General features: G+C 33.2%; 1 protein-coding gene and 1 long non-coding RNA gene across 2 annotated transcripts; both read right to left on the bottom strand.

Annotated features, from left to right (window-relative positions):
• Nucleotides 1-1796: 1796 nt before the first annotated feature.
• Nucleotides 1797-7067, bottom strand: LOC142609172 (putative disease resistance protein At4g27220). The gene is made up of 5 exons (XM_075780787.1): nt 4279-7067; nt 3423-4014; nt 3263-3314; nt 2125-2838; nt 1797-1862 (listed from the first exon to the last, which is right to left on the bottom strand). The coding sequence occupies exons 1-5, from the start codon at nt 7043-7045 to the stop codon at nt 1797-1799; spliced, it is 4191 nt and encodes a 1396-aa protein (XP_075636902.1). The 5' UTR covers nt 7046-7067.
• A 2940-nt stretch (nt 7068-10007) lies between these two features.
• Nucleotides 10008-12626, bottom strand: LOC142609848 (uncharacterized). Its single transcript, XR_012839698.1, has 3 exons — nt 12445-12626; nt 11312-11479; nt 10008-10250 (listed from the first exon to the last, which is right to left on the bottom strand). It is a non-coding gene; the product is annotated as an uncharacterized LOC142609848 (long non-coding RNA).
• Nucleotides 12627-20583: the final 7957 nt, after the last annotated feature.

Here is a 20583-nt window from a genome sequence, read left to right as displayed (position 1 = left end):
AATAATTAACGATATATGTGTCTTTATTTTGAACAAGATGCATTGGACTCATTGTTCATTAAACAATTTTTTTGAATGCCAACTTAGTATGGTAAATAGATTAATTTCAATTGTCCAATAACTCGATAATTAGAGTCAAGGTGCATTGTGATTGTGTCTTTTTTTTCTTTGCGAGTGTGCTGAGGATGGTTAAGAGATTTAGTTGGTAATAAGTATAAACATAAGGGCAATTGAATAATTTTTGATTGAGTGGATGGTCAGAAGCTTGCTTGCAGACAACTCATATAGTGTTCGTTGTGATTCTTATTTGAGTCTTAGTCAGTGTGCACCACAACACCACCAATGCATTGAGTTATGAAAACATTGGTTACTGAAAGTTCAATAGTGTAAAACACTATCTTGTTTAGATCCCTAATTTTAAAAAGATGGCTTAATTGCTTTTACTCTAACTTATCTAAGTGCGGAACAAGAGTAAATGGTACGCAATAATCGAAACTACTCTCTAAGCTATAAGTACAAGCAAGTAACAACAATAATAAAGCTTAAAGGGTAAGGGAAAAGAGATGCAAATACAAGATAATATTGCAATGTGTTATCAAAGAGGAAATCGAAGTACTCGGCGAAAAACCTCTCGGTGACCTTCCAAGTTGAAATGATCCATTGGTGAATAAGTTGGAGTATAAGGATACCGAAAAGACCCTCCAAGCCTAATCTATCCAAAGTACTTGAGCTCTCCAAGCTTCAGCTACCAACAGACTTCTTGGAGTCTTGTCTTCACTAGCTTCCTGGATCCCACAATATTGCCCAATTGCATCCACCATGCTTCAACAGCTTATTTTGGCAAATCCTCAATACTTCCCAAGCTCTAAATCACTCTCTACACTATGAATAAGTGTGAGTTGTGTTTGGGTACAAATTTCCTTAAGGTATAATAATGGGAGATGGAAGGAGAAGAGATTATTATGATTTATCTCTTAAGGATGAGTAGCTCTCTCTAACAAGGTGGGTGTATCTAGGGTTTTTCCCCCCCTCTAATTAGCCTCTTTATAATATTGTGGGTAATGATGGTATATATAGTAGAGTAAAGAAGAGAAAATGCCACACTTAAAATCCAGTTGGTTAGTGTATCTCTCAGGTTGGCCAAGTCGCGAGTGACTTGCAAAACACACCGATTGTTGAACTTCCTCATGTGCTCCTCACATGGCCTTTCACGGGTGCTGCAGTCCCGAGCCAGTCATGAGATCAATTTTCTTGAGCAATCTTCACCAACATAGTACTAAACCCATTATAAATAAATTTCACAAAATACAAGGAAATAAATTAATGCAATTACAATACTTTTTGTTATGGAATAGAGCCAATATAAATATTATGTGAAAAACCATAACTTTATCAGTTTGGAAATCACGGCATTAGTATATGATATTGTAGTAGATCAAAAGAAAGCCACATACCTAGATTTTGAAAATCATTGCAATTGAATCATTTATAGAATCACTTTATCATTAAGCCTACATAATACAACTAGTTCTACTAATTAGCATCTTTCTTTCTTAAATAAAAGAAAAGAAAAAGTGATCTTTATAGACAATGTGTGATTTCTAATTCTACCAAACTGTAGATGATTGTTGACCACGAAAATAGTTCTTCACATGTGTTTCAAATGGTGTGCCTTATGTATATATATAAAGGGGCTGTATATGTTTTTAATTTTTATGCATTTTTGGATACTGACTAAATACTAAATTGATATAAGAAAATATAATGTGCTCACCTACTGTATGTCTTGCCTAGCATCACATATCGTTCTCAATAGTCTCTATTTGCTCTTCTTGCTGTGTCTCATGATTCGCCTGCTTTTTCTGTATGAATAAAATATATGACTTAAGTAATCATAATATTTGCTATTGGAAAAATGTTTGTTGCTACTATATTTAATCATAAGTGAAAATATTATTGTTTGTCAAAGACATTTTTTTTCTTCGTATATGTAAGTTGTGGGTCTAATTTTTATACTAAGTAATAAAAGCTTAAAGAATTTGCAAATTATATAGTGCGATGGTTTATACAAAAGTGTCAAAATTCACCTATTAGTGAGATATTTGTGGTGAGAATTTGCCATACCTTTCCTTTGAAGATGTTTTCTATCGTGGCATTCAGGTCTCCCTTCCAATGACACGTTTCTTTTTCATTGAAATAACTATTGTATACTGATACTCCCTCCAGCTTAGGTGTGTTTAGATTAGATGGAATAAATGTGCTTAAACTAGGACATTCAATTACCCTTATTTCCTTTAGCGATGGCCACTCTAAAGCATTAGTTTCAGGGCAAAAACACTTCAGATTTGGTAAAGAATGAAGCAAGATTGAGTTCACTTTGTAGAACAAAACGTCCTTTTCTTCCTCTTCTTCTCCCGTTCTTGCAAGGATTTCTTCAATTTTTATACAGTTAACAACTCGTATTTCCTCTAACACCACAAGCAATTTTGCTATGGATGGTGGGAATAAATATGTCAGACTGTCACATTTACATACTTCTAACAATCTCAAGTTCCCAAAGCCCAAGATCCTTTCCGGACCCTTCTTCCATATGTGCATCAGATTATCTAACCCATATAGAATCAATTCACTTAACTGATCAAGTATTGGTGCCATGTGACTTTCCTCAACATTTAGTTCCTCAAGTTGAAATAAAACTTCCGGTGAAGGGAGATTAATCAATTCAATCGATTCTAGATTCTTTAGGCACTCAATTATATGAGATGGAAAAAAAGACCATATCTTTGAGGGGTTGTTGCTATCACTAACTTTTGGATCCTTTGGCCTACTCAAAGTACCCTACCAAAAATCAAGTACTGATAAACAAGTAAAATAATAATTTCTTTTCAATTATTATTTGTATTTTTTATAGAAAAAGATGGTATAAAGCATAAACAGATCAGTGGATGACTAATAGATAGAAGGGTCTGGTTAATGTGTGCCCTTAGAGCACATGTTAAGCCATCTATTTTTGGAAAATTTTATGGAAAATTGAAAAACATTTTTTAGAAACATTTTAAGCTATCTATTTTTGGAAACATTGTGTGCCCTTAGGGCACACATTAGTAAAATTCTAGATAGAAAAACAATCAATGTCTTTTTTTAACTAACTGTGTTGTATGCATTAAGGTTATGACCAACAATTGATTGATTGGATATCTATATGACAGTTGGTGACCATAGTCCACCGGGATAGGTGCATAAATCTAGAACTTGTACGTACCTCTTTCTTCACAGAGTAGCTTCTTTGGGATTTATTGGTGGTGCCTTGGTCTGACATAGCCATCAGACCATAATTTTTGGGACGTGGTATACACTCAAGGCATCGCCAGAGAAAACCAGGGGACCCAAGTTCATGCTCATTAGGTCTTGAATACAGTTCCCTATTGATTTTCTTTGACTTTCTTGGGCTCTGAATTTCTGAACCAATTGTTTTCAATTTGGGACAACGATACAAATAAATCTCCTTAATGGATGACCATTCAAAAGAATAAGTTTTGATACAGAGACTCATCATATTTGGCAGCTCTTGTAGTTTCAAGGAACTAACTCTAGGGAACAGGATGATATCTGTTGCCTCTTCTTCTCCATCTCTTTGAACAATGTTTTCGATTGCGTCACATTCTTCTATCTCAATGCTTTGAAGTTCCACAAGCAATTTTGCAATAGAAGTTGGGAATAAATATCTTAGACGATGACAGTTACTTACTTCAATGGATGTTAGATTTTGAAAGCCTTGAATTCCTAGCGGAACATTCTTCCACACGTATGTCAACTTAGATAAATATTTTACCTCTAAAGTTTTCAATTGACCAAGTACAATGATCCTCTGGTGGTTATCGTTGATGTTTAGTCCTTTAAGATCAAATACCACTTCTAGTGAATCAGCTTTCCACACTTCAAGATATTTTAAATTCGGTGGCCACAGGATGGTGTTGGATAAGAAGAGTTTATGAGAGATAATGGGTGTTGATTCTGGAAAAGAGCCAGTATGTTGTTGAATGTCTGTCATCTTATGCTTTTCAAGATTGGTCACTTCATCAGTGCTGATCCTTTCGACCTAATGAATCCATCAAATTATTATTAGCTTTAGCATTCAACTTTTTCAGTTTTATTAGCATCAAATCCAGACCAGAACGAAATGTTAAAAAATTGATAAACATAAAACAACAAGCTTTTGAATGGTTTAAGTTAACTATACCTCTCGATTCAAGGATGGTTGGACAAGCTCAACGGGACCCATGCTTGTACAAAAGCCAATGAGTCTTGGTAGAGAGTCCAGCTCTATAGACGTTAATTGCGGAAACATGATCTTATCATTTAGTGCCTTCTCATCTTCTCCTTCATTGTGAAAACATTCTTCCATGTCATCACAGTCATCTATTTCTAACTTTTGGAGTTGAACCAAACCTCTCGCTATGGACAATGAAAATACATTTTTCAAATGTCGGCACTTTTCTAGACAGAGAGATTTGAGGTTGCCAAAACAAGCACTGTTAAAGGATCTCTTTGGGAATTGGCTATGATATATCTCTTTTAAATTATTTAGTCGAAAAACTTTCAGTGACTCCAGGATAGGGAAGGCAGCACGAGGATTCTGATCTGATGTGGCATCCATTACATATTCTACATCATCACTTCCACCAACTTCTAGAACCTTCAAGCATTGAAAACCCTCTTTGTCTAACTCATACACAATGTTTTTTAAATCTTTTATTTCTTTCAACTTTAAAATTTCAGATTTCTTTAAAAGTTGAAGAAGCATCCGACTCTCCGCAATATCACTTACGTCACAACTTGCAAGTCCCAAACTATTTTTAATTAAATAATCATAATATTCCGTGAAATTATGCTCATCAATTTTCACATTATTACCTACAAATATCTGAAATTTTATCGTTTCATTTTTGAAGGGCAAGTCTTTTGGCAAGACCTTAATATTTGGTATTTGAATTTTTAAAGCCACCAAATAGGACAAAGACATGAGTTCAGTAAGGCTTGCGTTTGCTCCCTTTTTCTCTTCTTCCTCTTCCTCATCCTTTTTTTCCTCTTCCATAGGTTTCCACTTCACATCTACTCCGAACATGTACAACTCTTCTAGGTGAGATAAACTCGATAGGAGATCAGGTGGAATTCGCTCAAGATCATTGCATTCTGTCAATTCTAACAACTTTAGATAACTAAGATTTCTCATTTCTCCTGGCAGCTCCTCAATTTTAGATCCAATAAAGCTAAGAATTTCTAGTTTCCTAAGTTCTCCAATTGCTGACACATCTGTTATCTCACAACTAACAAATTGCAAGGTCCGAAGGTTTTGAAGGACATTGATTGGTTGTGGTAGTGATGGAAATGACATATTTATCAGAGACAAAACCTTTAAACCATTCATCCCTGTAAATAGATTGGGTGGGAGCATCTGCAAAGTGTCTTTGTCACATGATAGCTGCAAAAGCTCAAGTTTAGGACACTCCAAGACACCGGGATACCTTTTCAATTCTTTGGATACAAGCGAAATTGCAGTAGAACACTCGCATGAATCTTTTTCTGGCCATTCTTCCATTGTTTCATTACATCGAACCAGAAAACCTTTATTTTCTGCAATTGATATTGCAACATCCCGTACAACATCATGCATTTTGACATGTTCTTCTCCTTCCTCACTATCTAACAGTAGAAATGATCTTTTGAGATTCTTAACTATTGCATGTACTCTATTTCTTGCATCTGCCACAGTATCAATCTTTGCAAACAACCTTTGTCCCACCCCATACCTGACTAAAAATTCAATGGGAATATTACTATCTTCTGCAAATAAACAGCATAGCAAAAAGCATGACTTAGCTTCATCACTTTTTAAGTAACTATAACTAAGCTCTATGCTGGAATACACCTTTGAATCAAGACCAGAAATATTTTTTGGGATAGCATTTTTAAGTTGTTGAAGTGCAGCACTCCACTCAAATTCACTTTTGTTTTCTAGGGCTCTTCCAACAGTTACAATAGCAACAGGTAGACCTCCACATTCCTTTGCAACCTCTTTTGCTATTGGATGTAGACTGGGAGTATTGATACAATTACCTGCCATACCCTTGAAAAGATTCCATGCTTCTTCATCAGGTAAGAATTTGATTGGAAAAATCTTTTGAGCTTTCATTTGAGTGCAGGCTTCTTCACTTCGTGATGTCAACAAGATTTTGCATCTATTGTGTTGACCTCCATAAGGAATTCCTACAAGATCTAAATCAAGTGCATCCCAAACATCATCTAATATTACAAGAACACTCTTAATATCCTTTAGTCTTGAATATAGCTGCTCTGCTCTTCCACCTTCACTCTCCCTTTTAAGTTCTAGACCTAGCATATCTGCAATTTGACCTTGAATCTTGCTCAAGTCTCTCTTCTGGGACACAACTGCCATCACAACTTCATCAAATAGCTTATCATCTTTTGCTCTTTTCGCTACCTCTTTTGCCATTGTTGTTTTTCCTATCCCCCCCATACCGCATATGGCAATCATATTAATCTTATCAGCTCTTAGTGCCTCAAATACTTCTTTCCTTATATTTGTTCTTGACTCAAAATCCACAATTCCTTCTATGGATGAAGATCCTATTCCCAACGGAGGAGGAGGATAGGACACTTTAGTAACAAATGGGGCTGCATCACTTAGAAGCCCATCAATTTCCAGAGTCTTCTTCTTAGCTTTCCTACTCAAGGAATAACATGGACACCATCCATCCAAGCTCATCTTATTCACTTCAACATCTTCATCAATGATGTTGCGTACCTTTTCAATCCACGTCTCAACCTCAGGTGCTATTACCTGTCCGTTCCTTTTTGCTGCGCCAATTTCTAATTGCACCCCATCTCTTTTGTCACGCAACTTCTGAATTTTAATTTCGAGATCCTTGATGTTGCTATTGTAGTGAATCAGATAGCCACATTGTCTTTTGATTGGGTCCACAAAGTATCCTCCAATGGTTACTATAATTGAAACAGCATCCATTTCTTTGCTTTATTCTTCTGGATTCTCTGTAAGAAAAGAAGGAATTTAAAGTTTTAACTTTCATTTATTCAAAACCAAAAAGACGAAATTTTAAGTATTATAACTTTCATTTATTCAAAACCAATTCAGAAGTGATGGTTGCACTGAAGTGGACCTATTGATTAGAGAGTTTTAGCGCTGCAATTATTATTATTTTTTAAATGTGTTAGGGATTGATGGTTATCATCCAAATGGCATTGTATTTGAAATTCCTATCAATATTGATATATGAATAGGAGTTTTGGGTTGTTAGGACATATGTGAATCATGTTAGGAACATATGTTAACATTTTATGTAATTGACTAATTCTTTGATAAAACACACTTTACTTGTATTTGAGATTGATGGTTATCATCCAAATGGCATTGTATTTGAAATTCCTATCAATATTGATATATGAATAGGAGTTTTGGGTTGTTAGGATATATGTGGATCATGTTAGGAACATATGTTAACATTTTATGTAATTGACTAATTCTTTGATAAAACACATTTTACTTGTATTTGGGTAGATTTAGGATGTGTTTAATGCTTCAAGAAACAAAGTTTCAAGTTCAAGTGTTAAAGCCATGCAAGTCAGTCCAAGAATAAAATGAAAAAGTGCTGTTCATTAAATCTCGACAGCTAATATCTATCGAGGTTTAAAAGAGCTGTTTTAGCCGAGGCTCGACAGCTGCTTGACAGATAGGGTATCTGTCGAGATTTATGAAAAACATATTTTCAGTTCTGATTTTCATCCAATCCGTGAGTATGTGTTTGAGCTTTCTTTTCTCACAACCCTAAACATATATAAGGATTATTTTAAGGGCCGTAAAATATTGCACAGTTGCACAAGAGCACAATTGCACAAGCGTGAAGAAAAGTGTGACTGGAAATCTAGTTTGCCCTAGCTCATCTTGAAGAAGCTGCTGTGTTTGTACATTGTAGGGTTTTGTGACCAAGCAACTTCATGATATTCATTATGTGATGAACAGAAGAACTTTGCAGCCAACGTCCTTCTCAAGTTGGTGATCAAGTCGCGTATTGGGATCCACACATCTATTGGTTAGTCACGTACTGGGAGCCATGCAATACAAGGAGAGATTGTCATTACAGAACAAGTCCAATTGGGTATTGGGGTAAGGGTTCAACTGTAGGTTGGTATAAGGTATTGTGATTTCTTTACTTATAACCGTTTGTTTTGATAATAGTGAATTCTCGGGAGTGGTGACCTTAAAATCACCTGGTGGGGTTTTGGCCTCGGAGGTTTTCCCTATTCGTAAACAAATTACCGTGTCAATTCATTTTTTGCTGCATATTTAGTTATTTGGTGATTTGTTTGTGCTACCATACTCATTACATGTAATTGAACCTAATTCATTCACCTGGCTAATTAATTGGTTAATTCATCACAATAGGTCAATTCGTTTTTGGCCTATCACGAGTGTAACCGTGTTCCACAAAAGCCTTCATAGAAAATTATGTGAAATCTTGATGGCAATTCGTGTTATTTGGGTTGTGTTCATGTAGTGTCGAGTGAAGAGTATTCAACTACATGGGTCAACCCAAACATGATTTATTTTAATAATCTTGTATCAACACTAACACAACTCATTTATTAAGCTGGTTGACACAATACGATTCTTCCCAAACCACATATCATGCTTAACAAACATGTTATCTTGGATTGACACAGACATAACCAATTTGACCCATTTATTAATATACAGGGAATGTTAGATTTAGGGGAGTCAATATTGTACCAAACTAATTGGTATGGTTAGAATTTGTCATACTGATAGGCGGTACAAAACACCTTTAGAGCATCCTAACAAGGTTGCTAAATTGACTTTTAGTCAATTTAGCAACCAATACCCTAAAAATGTATTCCACAGCAAAGAAGGCAAACTTTAAAAAAAAAAAAAAAAATTGAGTTTGAGCTACAGTGAGCAACAAGAGATAGCAGCTCATTGTAGCTTAAACTCAAAACAAAAACTAATTTTTTAATGTGGGGTGTTAAAAAAAGTATTTTAATGTGCTAATGGTTGTGGTTGTTGTTTATTGTGTTGGATATATTATTTTATTGTGTTGTTTATCTTATTTTAATGTGTTGAATGTTAAAATAAAACCTTTGATGTTGGGTGTATTATAAAATGAAGTGTTAAAATAGATAAAGTAGTATTTTGAGTTGCTAGACCACAACAAAAGTGGTCTTTTCTTTGCCATGGTTCAAGCAATATACTTTCCTTGGCACTAAGCCATTGGAAATATTTGCTAAATAACATACTTTTAGGAAATATTTGCTAAATAGCACATGACCAAACTTATTTAGTTATGTAGCACTTTTTTGGACTCGAGTTTGTCAAACTTGAGTTCCAAGTGAAACTCAAGTTCCAAACATTATGTTTGATCAGATTGCCATAATGTCAAACTTGAGTTCCAAAATTTTTTTACATTTGAGTTCCAAAAAAATGTTACATAACTAAATAAGTTTGACTTGATGCTTTTTTCCTATTTCCAAAAATTATGCTATCTGGCAAAATATGCCCTAAGCCACTAGAGTGGATCCCATGCTTTGCCCTTGAGTAAGGGTGTCAATTCGGGTTAGCATGTCGGGTTCGTGTCATGTTGAGGTAGGAGTATTCGACTAACTGACTCAACCCTAATCCGACCCATTTAATAATCGTGTCATGATCCTTCAACCGTAACCCAACTTATTAATAAGGCGAGTTGACGTGACCCAGCCCACTTGGCACGCTTAATAAACGGGTCGTGTTGGGTTGATACGAATGTAATACAACCCATTTCAACCTACATAATATTAAATATAATATCCATCTAGAAATATTTTTTTTTTTACATTTCAAAAGTAGTGCATACACTACAAGTCTTCAACTCACATTTAAAAAATAATATAGTTCAACAAAAATATAACATCTATCTAGAAATAAGTTATTTACACTCCAAAAAGAGTGCATACACTTCAATCCAAATTCAAAATAACATAGTTCAACAAAAATATAATATTCTCATAACTCACCAAATGCTAAGTATTAATATTGAAAGAGTTGGAGCAAACAATAGACTAATCATGACTATAACTACAATTATCATCCATAGATTCTTTGTTAATGTCCAAATTCATAACATCTCCCACAAGTTCATCCAATTTTATTTGTGCAAGTTCTATGCCAAAAAAAAAAAAAAAGTATTAGTAGTTACAAAATATGATCATGCTTCAACAGTGTTACAAGAACTAAATAATAATAATGTAAGAGTAATAATAACTAATGAAACAAATAAGATTACCTTTCTCTCCATACAACCAATCTCTAGTGCAAACCAATTATAAGAAGGTTTAGAGATTTAGGGTTTGCAGGGTTTAGAGATCTAGGGTTTGTAAAGTTTCAATTTCCAATTATATCCCTTGTAATTTTTTGTAAATACTCAATTTTCTTTTTAAATTTAAAATCTAAGGTTGTATATAAAAGGTATTTGAAAAATCTAAAATAAAATGAATATTTATTTGTTATACAAGTTAAACGAGTTGTGTTAAATGGGTTATTTTGGGTTGATACAAATAAATTGGCGTGTCAAACGTGTTTATTGCGGGTAGATCTGCTTATGACATGTTTCTTATCGTGTCGCTTTTGGATTGACTTGTTTATGACCTAAACCCACTAAGGCCCAACCTTAACCCAAAAAATACCTGTCAAGTTTGTGTCGTGTTTGCGGGTTGGGTTGAACATTTACACCTCAAGTTAAGAGTGGGATTTGATGTACACTTTTCATCATCTTCAACCCTAATTTGACACTAATCTTTAAAAGACCATAACTTACTCATTTTAAGTCCAAATTAAATCAGTTTGAAGCTTGTAAAATATACTATCAATTCATGAAAATAATTGACAGAAAATGAGTTGTAGTTAGACAAAATTGGTATGCAATTTTTTGGTTTTTTTATTATTATTATTTTTACCAATTTTCAAAACTAGGTTTTGTATTTCTCTTTACATGCCATAACTCACTACCATATTTTAAAAAGCATGCTATTATCATCATTAGAAACATATTCATATGATTTAATCATTCAATTTCGTGCCATAACATGCCTCTAAAAATTCATGCATGTTGGATTTTTTAAAAGCAACAAAGATCTTGGGTTCATTAATCCAAAAGGGAAAACGAGCATCCATAGCTTTAATATCAATATTGAAGATATTAGCTGGGCCATAAATTTTACATACCTTAATAGTACCGATTACTCACTTCCCAGATCTTTCTCTTCCTTGCTTTACAAACTCCTCCACACGATCTCTACAGTTCTTGGAGCACCTTTATGTCATTGGAGAGGCTACCAAAGTTTCTTCTGAGATTCTCACACTCCAAGTTCCAAGGTACTCTTGATGGTGTCCCTAGAAAGAAATGGTTTGCTTGAGAGATTACTTAGGAATTGTATGTTTGTTTTTGTTCTCATAATTTCTTTGTTGGTCCCTTTTTTTTCCCTCTTTAATTGTTGTAATAGAATTTAAATACAAATTGAATAAACATACTATCAAGATGAGTGGTCTTATAATCACTCAATCCATCATATATTACTCCACTTAGACCAATTTAAATTTAAACTCAAATTTAAATTTACTTATTAGATAGCCTATGGATAAATAACCCATGTGGATGATCCATGGGCCATGTGTTATGGGTTGGGTCAAATCTGGGCTAAGTATTAACAAGTAGAAACAAATAAGTTCCAAAATACAATGAACGTGATAGTTTTTCCTTTATTTTGCAATTAAAAAAAAGATGAGGAACTCAAGGGTTTAATGAAGGATTAACAGTATAACTAGTAAATTCATACTTATGATGGACAAAAATGTCATGCATTTATATGGGTCACTCGTCTTGACACAAATTATGAGCCTGGTAATTTTGGGTTTGATTACAAGTTAAAGAAGTCAACATGAAATTGACCTATTTATTAATCATATTAAACTGGGTTAACCCTGCTTTGATATAAATTCATCTATACTAAACATTAATCTACAAAAATTGTGTTGCATTTGTGGGTGGAGTTATCCATTGTCATCGTTACCCGCAAGAGGTTGAATATATATATATATATATATATATATATATATATATATATATATATATATATATATATTTTTTTTTTTTTTTTTGACCTTGTACTTACATTCTCACACTTCTTAATTTTATATAGCTTTTTTTTTGGAAAAATGTCTCTCTCTCTCTCCATGTTCTTTCTGTAAACTAATAACTAATAGAAAATACTAACTAAAGAACAAAATAATAACAAAAATAAAATAAATAGAAAAGTAATCGAATTGTGAAACCAATGTGCAAATCAAAGAAGCATTACCTTGGTAAAATTTAGGAGTAACACCAGAAGGAAAAGTCTCTAGTACTTACCTACACCTCCTATACAAAGCAAAGAAGTGTATAACAAAGAAATTTAGCAGGTTACAACAGAGAGATTGTAGCCAACAATCGCAGAGCACTGTGATCCGATTTTAAGTGTAATTAAGTATGAATCAAAAGGGTGATGGAGAACAAGCAATTGGGTGTTATTATATGCAGTGTAAATGCCTTTAACTTAAGCATCAGAAAGGAAAGGTATCCAATTCTTGATTGGCCATTTTGACAAAGAATCAATGATAATTTATCTTTAACAGGCATCCCTACCTTTCTTGAACATCAATCTCAACGGTATGGAAGCAAGCACTGATTCGCTTTCTAGAATAGATACTGAGAAATTGTTCCACTATCCTTTTGAGGAAACGAAAAAAAAAAAAAAAACCTGAAAAACGAATAAGAGGAAAAAAGAGATTAGAAACGAACAACAATAGTGGTGAGGAATTACTTGAATATTGAGCAATATATTGTTCACTGCCCTAGCAATATATTGAGCCTGTGTTTCTTTGTTTCTGAATTTGAAGGGTTCACGGAATTGTTGTATGAGCATGGGAGCACGGGAACTCTCAAGAAGCCCAAGCCGGCTCCGAAGTAATCATAGGAATTACAATTGCGGGAAAATATATCATTCCTTGCTTTCCCAGTTGCTTTGATTCTCATTTGGTGATGCATTCTTGTAATACTTTGTGAAATATACAATAACATGAACGATTTATATAACCACATGAATTCAAGTAGCCAGGTCCTACTCCTGGCCATTGAATTAATACTGAGCTCTTGAATTTCTTTTCTCCTTTCTCCTATCTACTCCGATTGTGGGGTCTCAAAAGTTTGTGGGTTTAGAGGGTCTTTCATTGTGGTTTTAGTTTGTGGGGTGTACGGACAACTATGTTGTTTTTGTGAATTTTAAGGTTCATAGGTAGATTCCGTTGTTTGGTTCGTTTTTTGGATCTGGGTTTTAGTTTTAGCTTGTATTTTTTTTTGGTAAATGTTGCATCCTTGCTCTTGTGGTATGGAATAGGAGGTGATGAAGAAAGTGGTAGTTTGACTTAGCTTGAGAAGATACCTGTACTGCGGTCTCTGATTTTGGAGTTCCTGGTTAGTTTGGTTTTGTGAAGGGGTTTAAGATTTTTGGGTTTTATTTTGAGGGGGATAAGGTAGTGAATTTGATTTTGATTATCATGGTGATGGTGATTTATGGGTAGTAGAACAGTGAAGATTTGTACAGAAGATTCTAAAAAAGTTATCTCTAGTAATGGAAGTTCTAGTTTTCTTAACATTTAACCATTATGATTTTGATAGTGTCTTTCTTCTTCATCATACATTTTGGGAGAGGATGTATTGTAGATGTTGTGACAGAAAGGAGAAAAAGAAAAAGAAAACTTCATCATACATTTTGTTTTAACATGTGTCAAAAGTCAAAATCTTCATACCTTGTTTTTATCATGGCAGGATTTTTTTTTCCCCTATATTTCAAATCATTTTATAATGTTTTTAACTGAAATGCCAATGGTGCAGCTTCTTGTGAATCAATTTGAGCCTTTAACTGAGCAACAATCGGTAGGCATCTACAACTTGCAGCAGTCATCCCAGAAGGCTGAAGATGCTCTGACAAAAAGCATGTGGGCATTGCAGCAATCCCTGGCTGATACATTGGTCAATGGCTCACCTTGCCCATCAGGATCATCTGGATATGTGGCAAACTATGGGTCAAATGGCCACAGCCATGGGAAAGCTTGGAACACTTGAGGGATTCCTTCACCCGGTAATTTTATTTTCTGGTTTGATCCCACTTTTTGGTTTTCCCAGTATGGTTCATGCACTCATTGCTAGGAAGGAAAGAAGATTAAATGAAATTCAATCCCCCCTCTTTGTTTTTCTCAAAACAGGAACCGTGTTTGAAGAATAAGGCACTACCTTTGGGTGGGTGATAATGGTATTATCATTTCAATAAAACCATTTTTTGAGAACAACTTTTGTGCAATGGTTCCTATTATGGTTAAGTGTAGGGTTTAGAAGTGATTGAATTGTAGCCAAGTACACTACTTAAGTCTCATCATTGAATCTGATTCTAGTTCTCTTTAAGTCTTCTATCTTTTCATTGTTATAGTTACGATTATTGGATATAGTTTACTAAAGGTAATTTTGTTGTAGACAAAAAATCACCAATTTACCACTGCCCAAATTATTGAAAAGCTAGGTGGAGCAAATCAAGAATTTAAAACGCTTTGTGTTAGTTTTGATGCAGCTTGTTCATAACTTGGTTTTCTTGTAACTGTAGATGTTACAATTACTAGGTTGATAATTTGCGTCAACAAACACTACAACAAATGCACTTTATATTGAAAATCAGGCAATTAGCTCGTTAACTTCTTGCAATAAATGACTATTTCTCGTCTTTGAGCCCTCAGCTCCCTCTACCCTTCCCCACCATGGGAATGAGAAGCACAAAAATCGTCTTGATGAAGTTATTTTGAAATTTGACTCCACTGATCTAATCAGATGATCACTAAGCATTAAGTTTGTAAAGGATCAGTGGACGGCTGCCGTTTTTTTTCCTAAATTTGTTTTGGGACTAGGCTGTTGTGCATTAGTCACATTCATGATCAAAATGAAAGTTGCAATTCTCTTCGTTATGGATGTGGTCTCAATCTACAGTGTCACATATGTTGACCTGGATCTTTTATTCTCATTTCTTATGTTTAAACTATAGTGCCAATAATCTGATCATGTTAGATGTTTAATAGAACTAGGAATGAAAATAGGATAGTATTTGTAATGTTGGTTACAAACTTACAGAAATCAATTTGTATACCAAAATCAGATTTTATATTGGTGAAAGAGTTCCTTTTTTGGTGTTGGATTTTTCTTTCATTCATATTCGACATGTAAATATGTTTCTATGCACAATTTCCTTGGCTATGATAATTTCGTAGGTTGGCTGTATTGTTCGGTTTTAGTGCAAAGTCAATTTTGTACGCTGAAATATTTCATGTGCTGGGAATTTGGCTATTATTGGGTTTCATCAAAATGATTTAAAGCTTTCCTGGACAAAGAAATCTACTATAGCTTATGTTACAACCACAGTCTGTTGGTTTGCTATTCTGGATTAAATTGGTAGAAGAAGAAAAAGGAATTTTATGTAAATCCTTCTGTTTTACTCTGTATAGCTCTCTTCATCAATAAAATTTTTCCAATTTATCCCAAAAAGAAGAAGAGAAAAGCCTAAAAGTCTAGGTGGCGTAACCAAAAAAGAAAGAAGGGAATGTAAAATTTAAATATTGATCCTATTAAATATGATCAGGTGGTGTGATATTCTAAAGGATCAATTTGCACCAAATATAATTTGTTTCTTTTCGATGAAACTTAATAACTACAAGTAACAAGATTATAAAGAAGATAAACTAGCATGAACACGAGTGTATTCACTTAGCATTCAAATAAGGAGACAAAGATATCACGTTCACACATAGAGCTTATAAACACATTCGATTTTTTCAATTTTGTAATTTTTCGATAAAAGATTGAACATAGAAAAAACGAAAAAAATATTATCACACAATGGTGCTCTTGGAAATTGGAATTCACATATAATATAGCATAAGATAGATACATATACAATGGTGTTCAGAATAAACATAAGCTTTAGATGTGTTTCTCATATTCTCTTACTAACTTGAGGTTGAAAAGTATATAGTTGACACCACCTGATATCATACAAATGCAAGTGAGTCATTAGATTTACAATGAGCTATATTGGAAATCATTACTCTTCTAGTATGATTTGACTTTCTGTACTAGGGAAGCAATTGAATCATATATAGAATCACTTTATCATTAAGCCCTGCATAATACAACTAGTTCTAATTAGCATCTTTCTTTCTTTTAAAAAAAATGTTATTCTATAAAATGTGTGATTTCTAATTCTACCAAAGTTTCTCTACATGATTCTCTTTAATGATATGCCGCTTACGAAAACATTTCTTAACTAGCGTCTCAAATAATGTGATATATATATATATATATATATATATATATATATATATATATATATATATAATTATATGTTTTTCATTTTTACGCATTTTTCGGATACCAACCAAATACTTGAACTAATATATATAAGAAAATGTAATATACTCACCTACTGTATGTCTTGCCCAGGCCCTAGCATCACATAATTTTCTCTTGGTCTCAATTTTCTCTTGTTGCTGTGTCTCATTATCCACTTGTTTTCTAGTATGAATAAAATTTTCCTCTTGCTAGGTGAAGCAAATCAAACATTTAAAGGGCTTAGTGCTAGTTTTGATGCAGCTGGTACGCCCTGAACCAAAAAGGGTCCAAAGTTTGAGAAAAGAACCATCAAGAGAGAAACTGCAAGAGATTTTTTTTTTTTTCCACATGATAATAATATATAACCATATTGAAATCTCCACATTACAAGTCAGAACTCTATAACACATTTACAAACAATAACTAAAAATCATGTGCCTCTATAATACATGAATATATTACAAAACTCCAAATGGATTACACAAGGCCACAATCTTATCAAGAATAAGCAACCTCTACATTGAATCTAGGCCTACCACGCTTAAGGCTAACAAACCTCAAGTGTCCAACCTTCAATAGAATTAATTACGACCTCATTGAACATAGCAAGATTGAGGCACCAACCATTTACAGCAAAAGTCTTCCAATTTAACATAACACTCTAATCACCACCAAATAAAATAAGCCCCATACTTGAGGTATAGTTATAGCTAATTGATATGAAAAAAAGTGTTAGAGCATCTGAAATAAGGTTGCTAAATTGACTAAAAAGTCAATTTAGCAACTAATAACCTTAAAATGTGTTCTACAGCAAAGAAGGGAAATATAAAAAGATTTGAGTATCAGCTATAGTGAGCTGCTAATTTTTTATTTATTTAAAAATTTAATGTGTGGTGTTGGAAAAATAGTATTTTAATGTGTTGATGGTTGTGATTGTTATTTATTGTATTGGATATATTATTTTATTGTATTGTTTATATTATTTTAATGTATTGAATGTTAAATTAAAACTTTTCATGTCGGCTGTATATAAAGTGGAGTGTTAAAATAGAGGGTGAGATGAGCTAAAACCTAGAGCAGTGGAGCTAAAAATTTAGCAATTTAGCTCTACCAAAAGTTACTTTATCTATTTTACCTACACACATGCTGCAGCAGTGGATCTATTTTAACTTTCAACACAACAAAATAATATAAATATCATAATAAAATAATATATCTACCACAATAAAATAATACATCTCACTACAATAAAAACACCACAATAAAAAGGTAATGTGAACACAAAATAAAAAATTATTTTTTTTAGCTCTCATGAACAGTGCACATCTATCTATAGATGTGCATTGTAGCAATGAGCTAAAAAAATATAGATTTAGCTCCACTGCTGCATGCTTCTTTTTGGTGTTTTGGTGGAGCTAAAATAGCTATATAGCTATTTAGCTCCACTGCTACAAGTGCTCTAAGTAGCATAATTAATGGGATAGGGGAAATACAAGTTTCATGATAAGGAGCATTTTACAAAACATGCTATAATTTGAGAATTTTCATTTAATTTCTGCAAAATCAATTTCATTAACAATATGACAAGAGTGAAAGAAATAATGTAGCACCAAGCTTCCCAAAATAAATATGAAAATGCATATTATTCACTGTGAGCTAGAAAAACATCCAATATTATTTCAAAACCAAAAACCTCACCTAAGGTCACATGACAAGGTGCTACAAAGATGGAAATGTCACCAAGTCATACTGCCACAGACAGGTTAGAATCCAAACACTCAAGGATTTACCTTTTCCCTCCATGGGTAGCAGGGAATGATGCATCACACAGTACCCCTTTTGCATGTAGTCTTTTGGCTCTATGGACAACAGCCTCACCCACACACTCAAGGATTTACTCGTGTCATGCAAAGTGGGAGCCTCCAACCTGGCTTGTCATCACAAAGACGGGATAATCATACATCACAAAGACGGGGTAATCACTAATATCATAGCACAAGGGCAAACCCACATCAAAAGCTCACAAGTTAAATGCATTCAAAATACGCAATTTACTTTCAAGTAGTTTCATAAAATATTTCAATAACCAAATATCAACAATATTCTCAAAGTCCTTAACACCATTTCTTGTCAAAAATATTTTGCATAAATTTCCCAAATAATACAAGTTAAGATAAAGCTAGTATATTCAAATAATACCATAAATCTATGAAATCCATTATCAAAGGAATTCAAGGATGCTTGTCTTTTCCATGCCAAATATTCATGCATTTCCCTATATGAAAATATTAAACATGATGCACTTTTCATATATAATCATATATAGTAGGGTCACAACACAACACTTTTTAGACAAATATAGTTCCACAAATAATTTAGAATATTGTTGCTAAAGTGTGTATATATATATATATATATATATAAAAGGTAAAGTATAATATTTATTGTTGCTAAGCTCATATAATTTAGAATATTGTTGCTAAAGTGTGTATATATATATATATATATATATATATATATATATAAAAGGTAAAGTATAATATTTATTGTTGCTAAGCTCATATTGTGCCACCTCATCCACCACATTATTAACCACATAATCATTCTTTTTAATATTTATTTTATATTCTTAATTCTTTTTTCAAAAAACTTATAAATAGATTATTGACTTTACATATTCATCTTGGATAGTTAACTTTACATATAACTTTGTCTTTACAAATTCATCCTGTGTAGTTTTGCACCACATCTTGGGCATCCTTTCTTATTTTTGTTATTTATTTATTTATTTTTTTAGCAATTTTTACTTCGTTCAACTTTTCATCTTCTTTAATTATTGTTTTCTTAGTTCAATATTTCATCTCCTCCAATCATTGTCTTCTTAAATATTTTTTGATTCGCTTTATAAATTTTCTCATTTATATTTTCTTAAATTCTACCGTTTCACTTTGTTCAATCTTTCATCTACTTTCACCCTTCATCTTCCATCTTAAATTTCATATAAATTTCTTATTACTTTATATCCACCTCCTCCCATGTTCCTTCCAAGTTATCCACACCAAAAAAAAAAATGGTTATCTCTCTCTCTCTCTCTCTCCAATTATGTTTATCTTTTAGTGAATTTTCTTAATGTTTCAACCACTTTTTTTTCCACTAACGATTCTTTTTGCTATTATTGATTTAATTTTCACGTCACATTTGTTTATTTTTTCCATAAATTTGTATCGACCTTTATGCATATTTAGATGTTTTGGTATTCTAATTCTTGATCAGAAGTTCTTTTTTTATTTTATTTTTTTTTTATACCATTGGTTTGATTTGATTTGGGTTAATAATTAGTTGTTTTACATATTAGAATTTGATTTTTTTTAGTTATCCATTTAGATGATAAACTATGAGACATTACTAAGTTTTGTTTATTTTTTAATTCTTTTAGGTGGACAAATTTGTAGTTTTGTAGAGAAAGTACTCTTAATAGTTGTATTAGAAGTACTCAATAGTGCCACTAATGTAGAAAAAAAATAAATGTCAGTTAAACAAAAATAATTGTATGAGTGATGTAAGTGCACAATATGCCCCCGGTCCAGCCACTAGATGGACTCAGGCCCAAAGAGCCTTATACAATAAAATTTGTAGAGTGTGGGCTTGAAACCTAGGTTATGGATATTAGATAAAGAGAAAAAACGGGCTAGATTGCCGTTATCCGCATATTCAATAGATGAGAATAGCAAAGAAACTCTCCTCGGACGTAAGCCGATGACTACTTGTATTGCCTTTCTTTCTTTAAGAACAATATTACAATTACAGTTCAAATATTCAGTCCTTTCTCTCTCCTCATTCTTCTTCTTCTTCTTCTTCTTCTTCTTCTTCTTCTGTGATCCCCCCTTTTTCTTATTCCTCTCTTGTTCTCTTATATCCATCTTATTCTTGCTTTCTTCTTCCACGTGTAACACAGATCTTCCAATTAGATACTTGTCCCATTCAACACCTTTTTGAAATCTTCAAACACTAGCTGGAAGGCTGAACATTACTG

Source organism: Castanea sativa, chromosome 9 (genome assembly GCF_040712315.1).
Source record: "Castanea sativa cultivar Marrone di Chiusa Pesio chromosome 9, ASM4071231v1".
Lineage (NCBI taxonomy): Eukaryota > Viridiplantae > Streptophyta > Magnoliopsida > Fagales > Fagaceae > Castanea > Castanea sativa.
The sequence above is the reverse complement of the archived record's forward strand: the minus strand, read 5'-3'. Positions and strand labels throughout refer to the sequence as shown.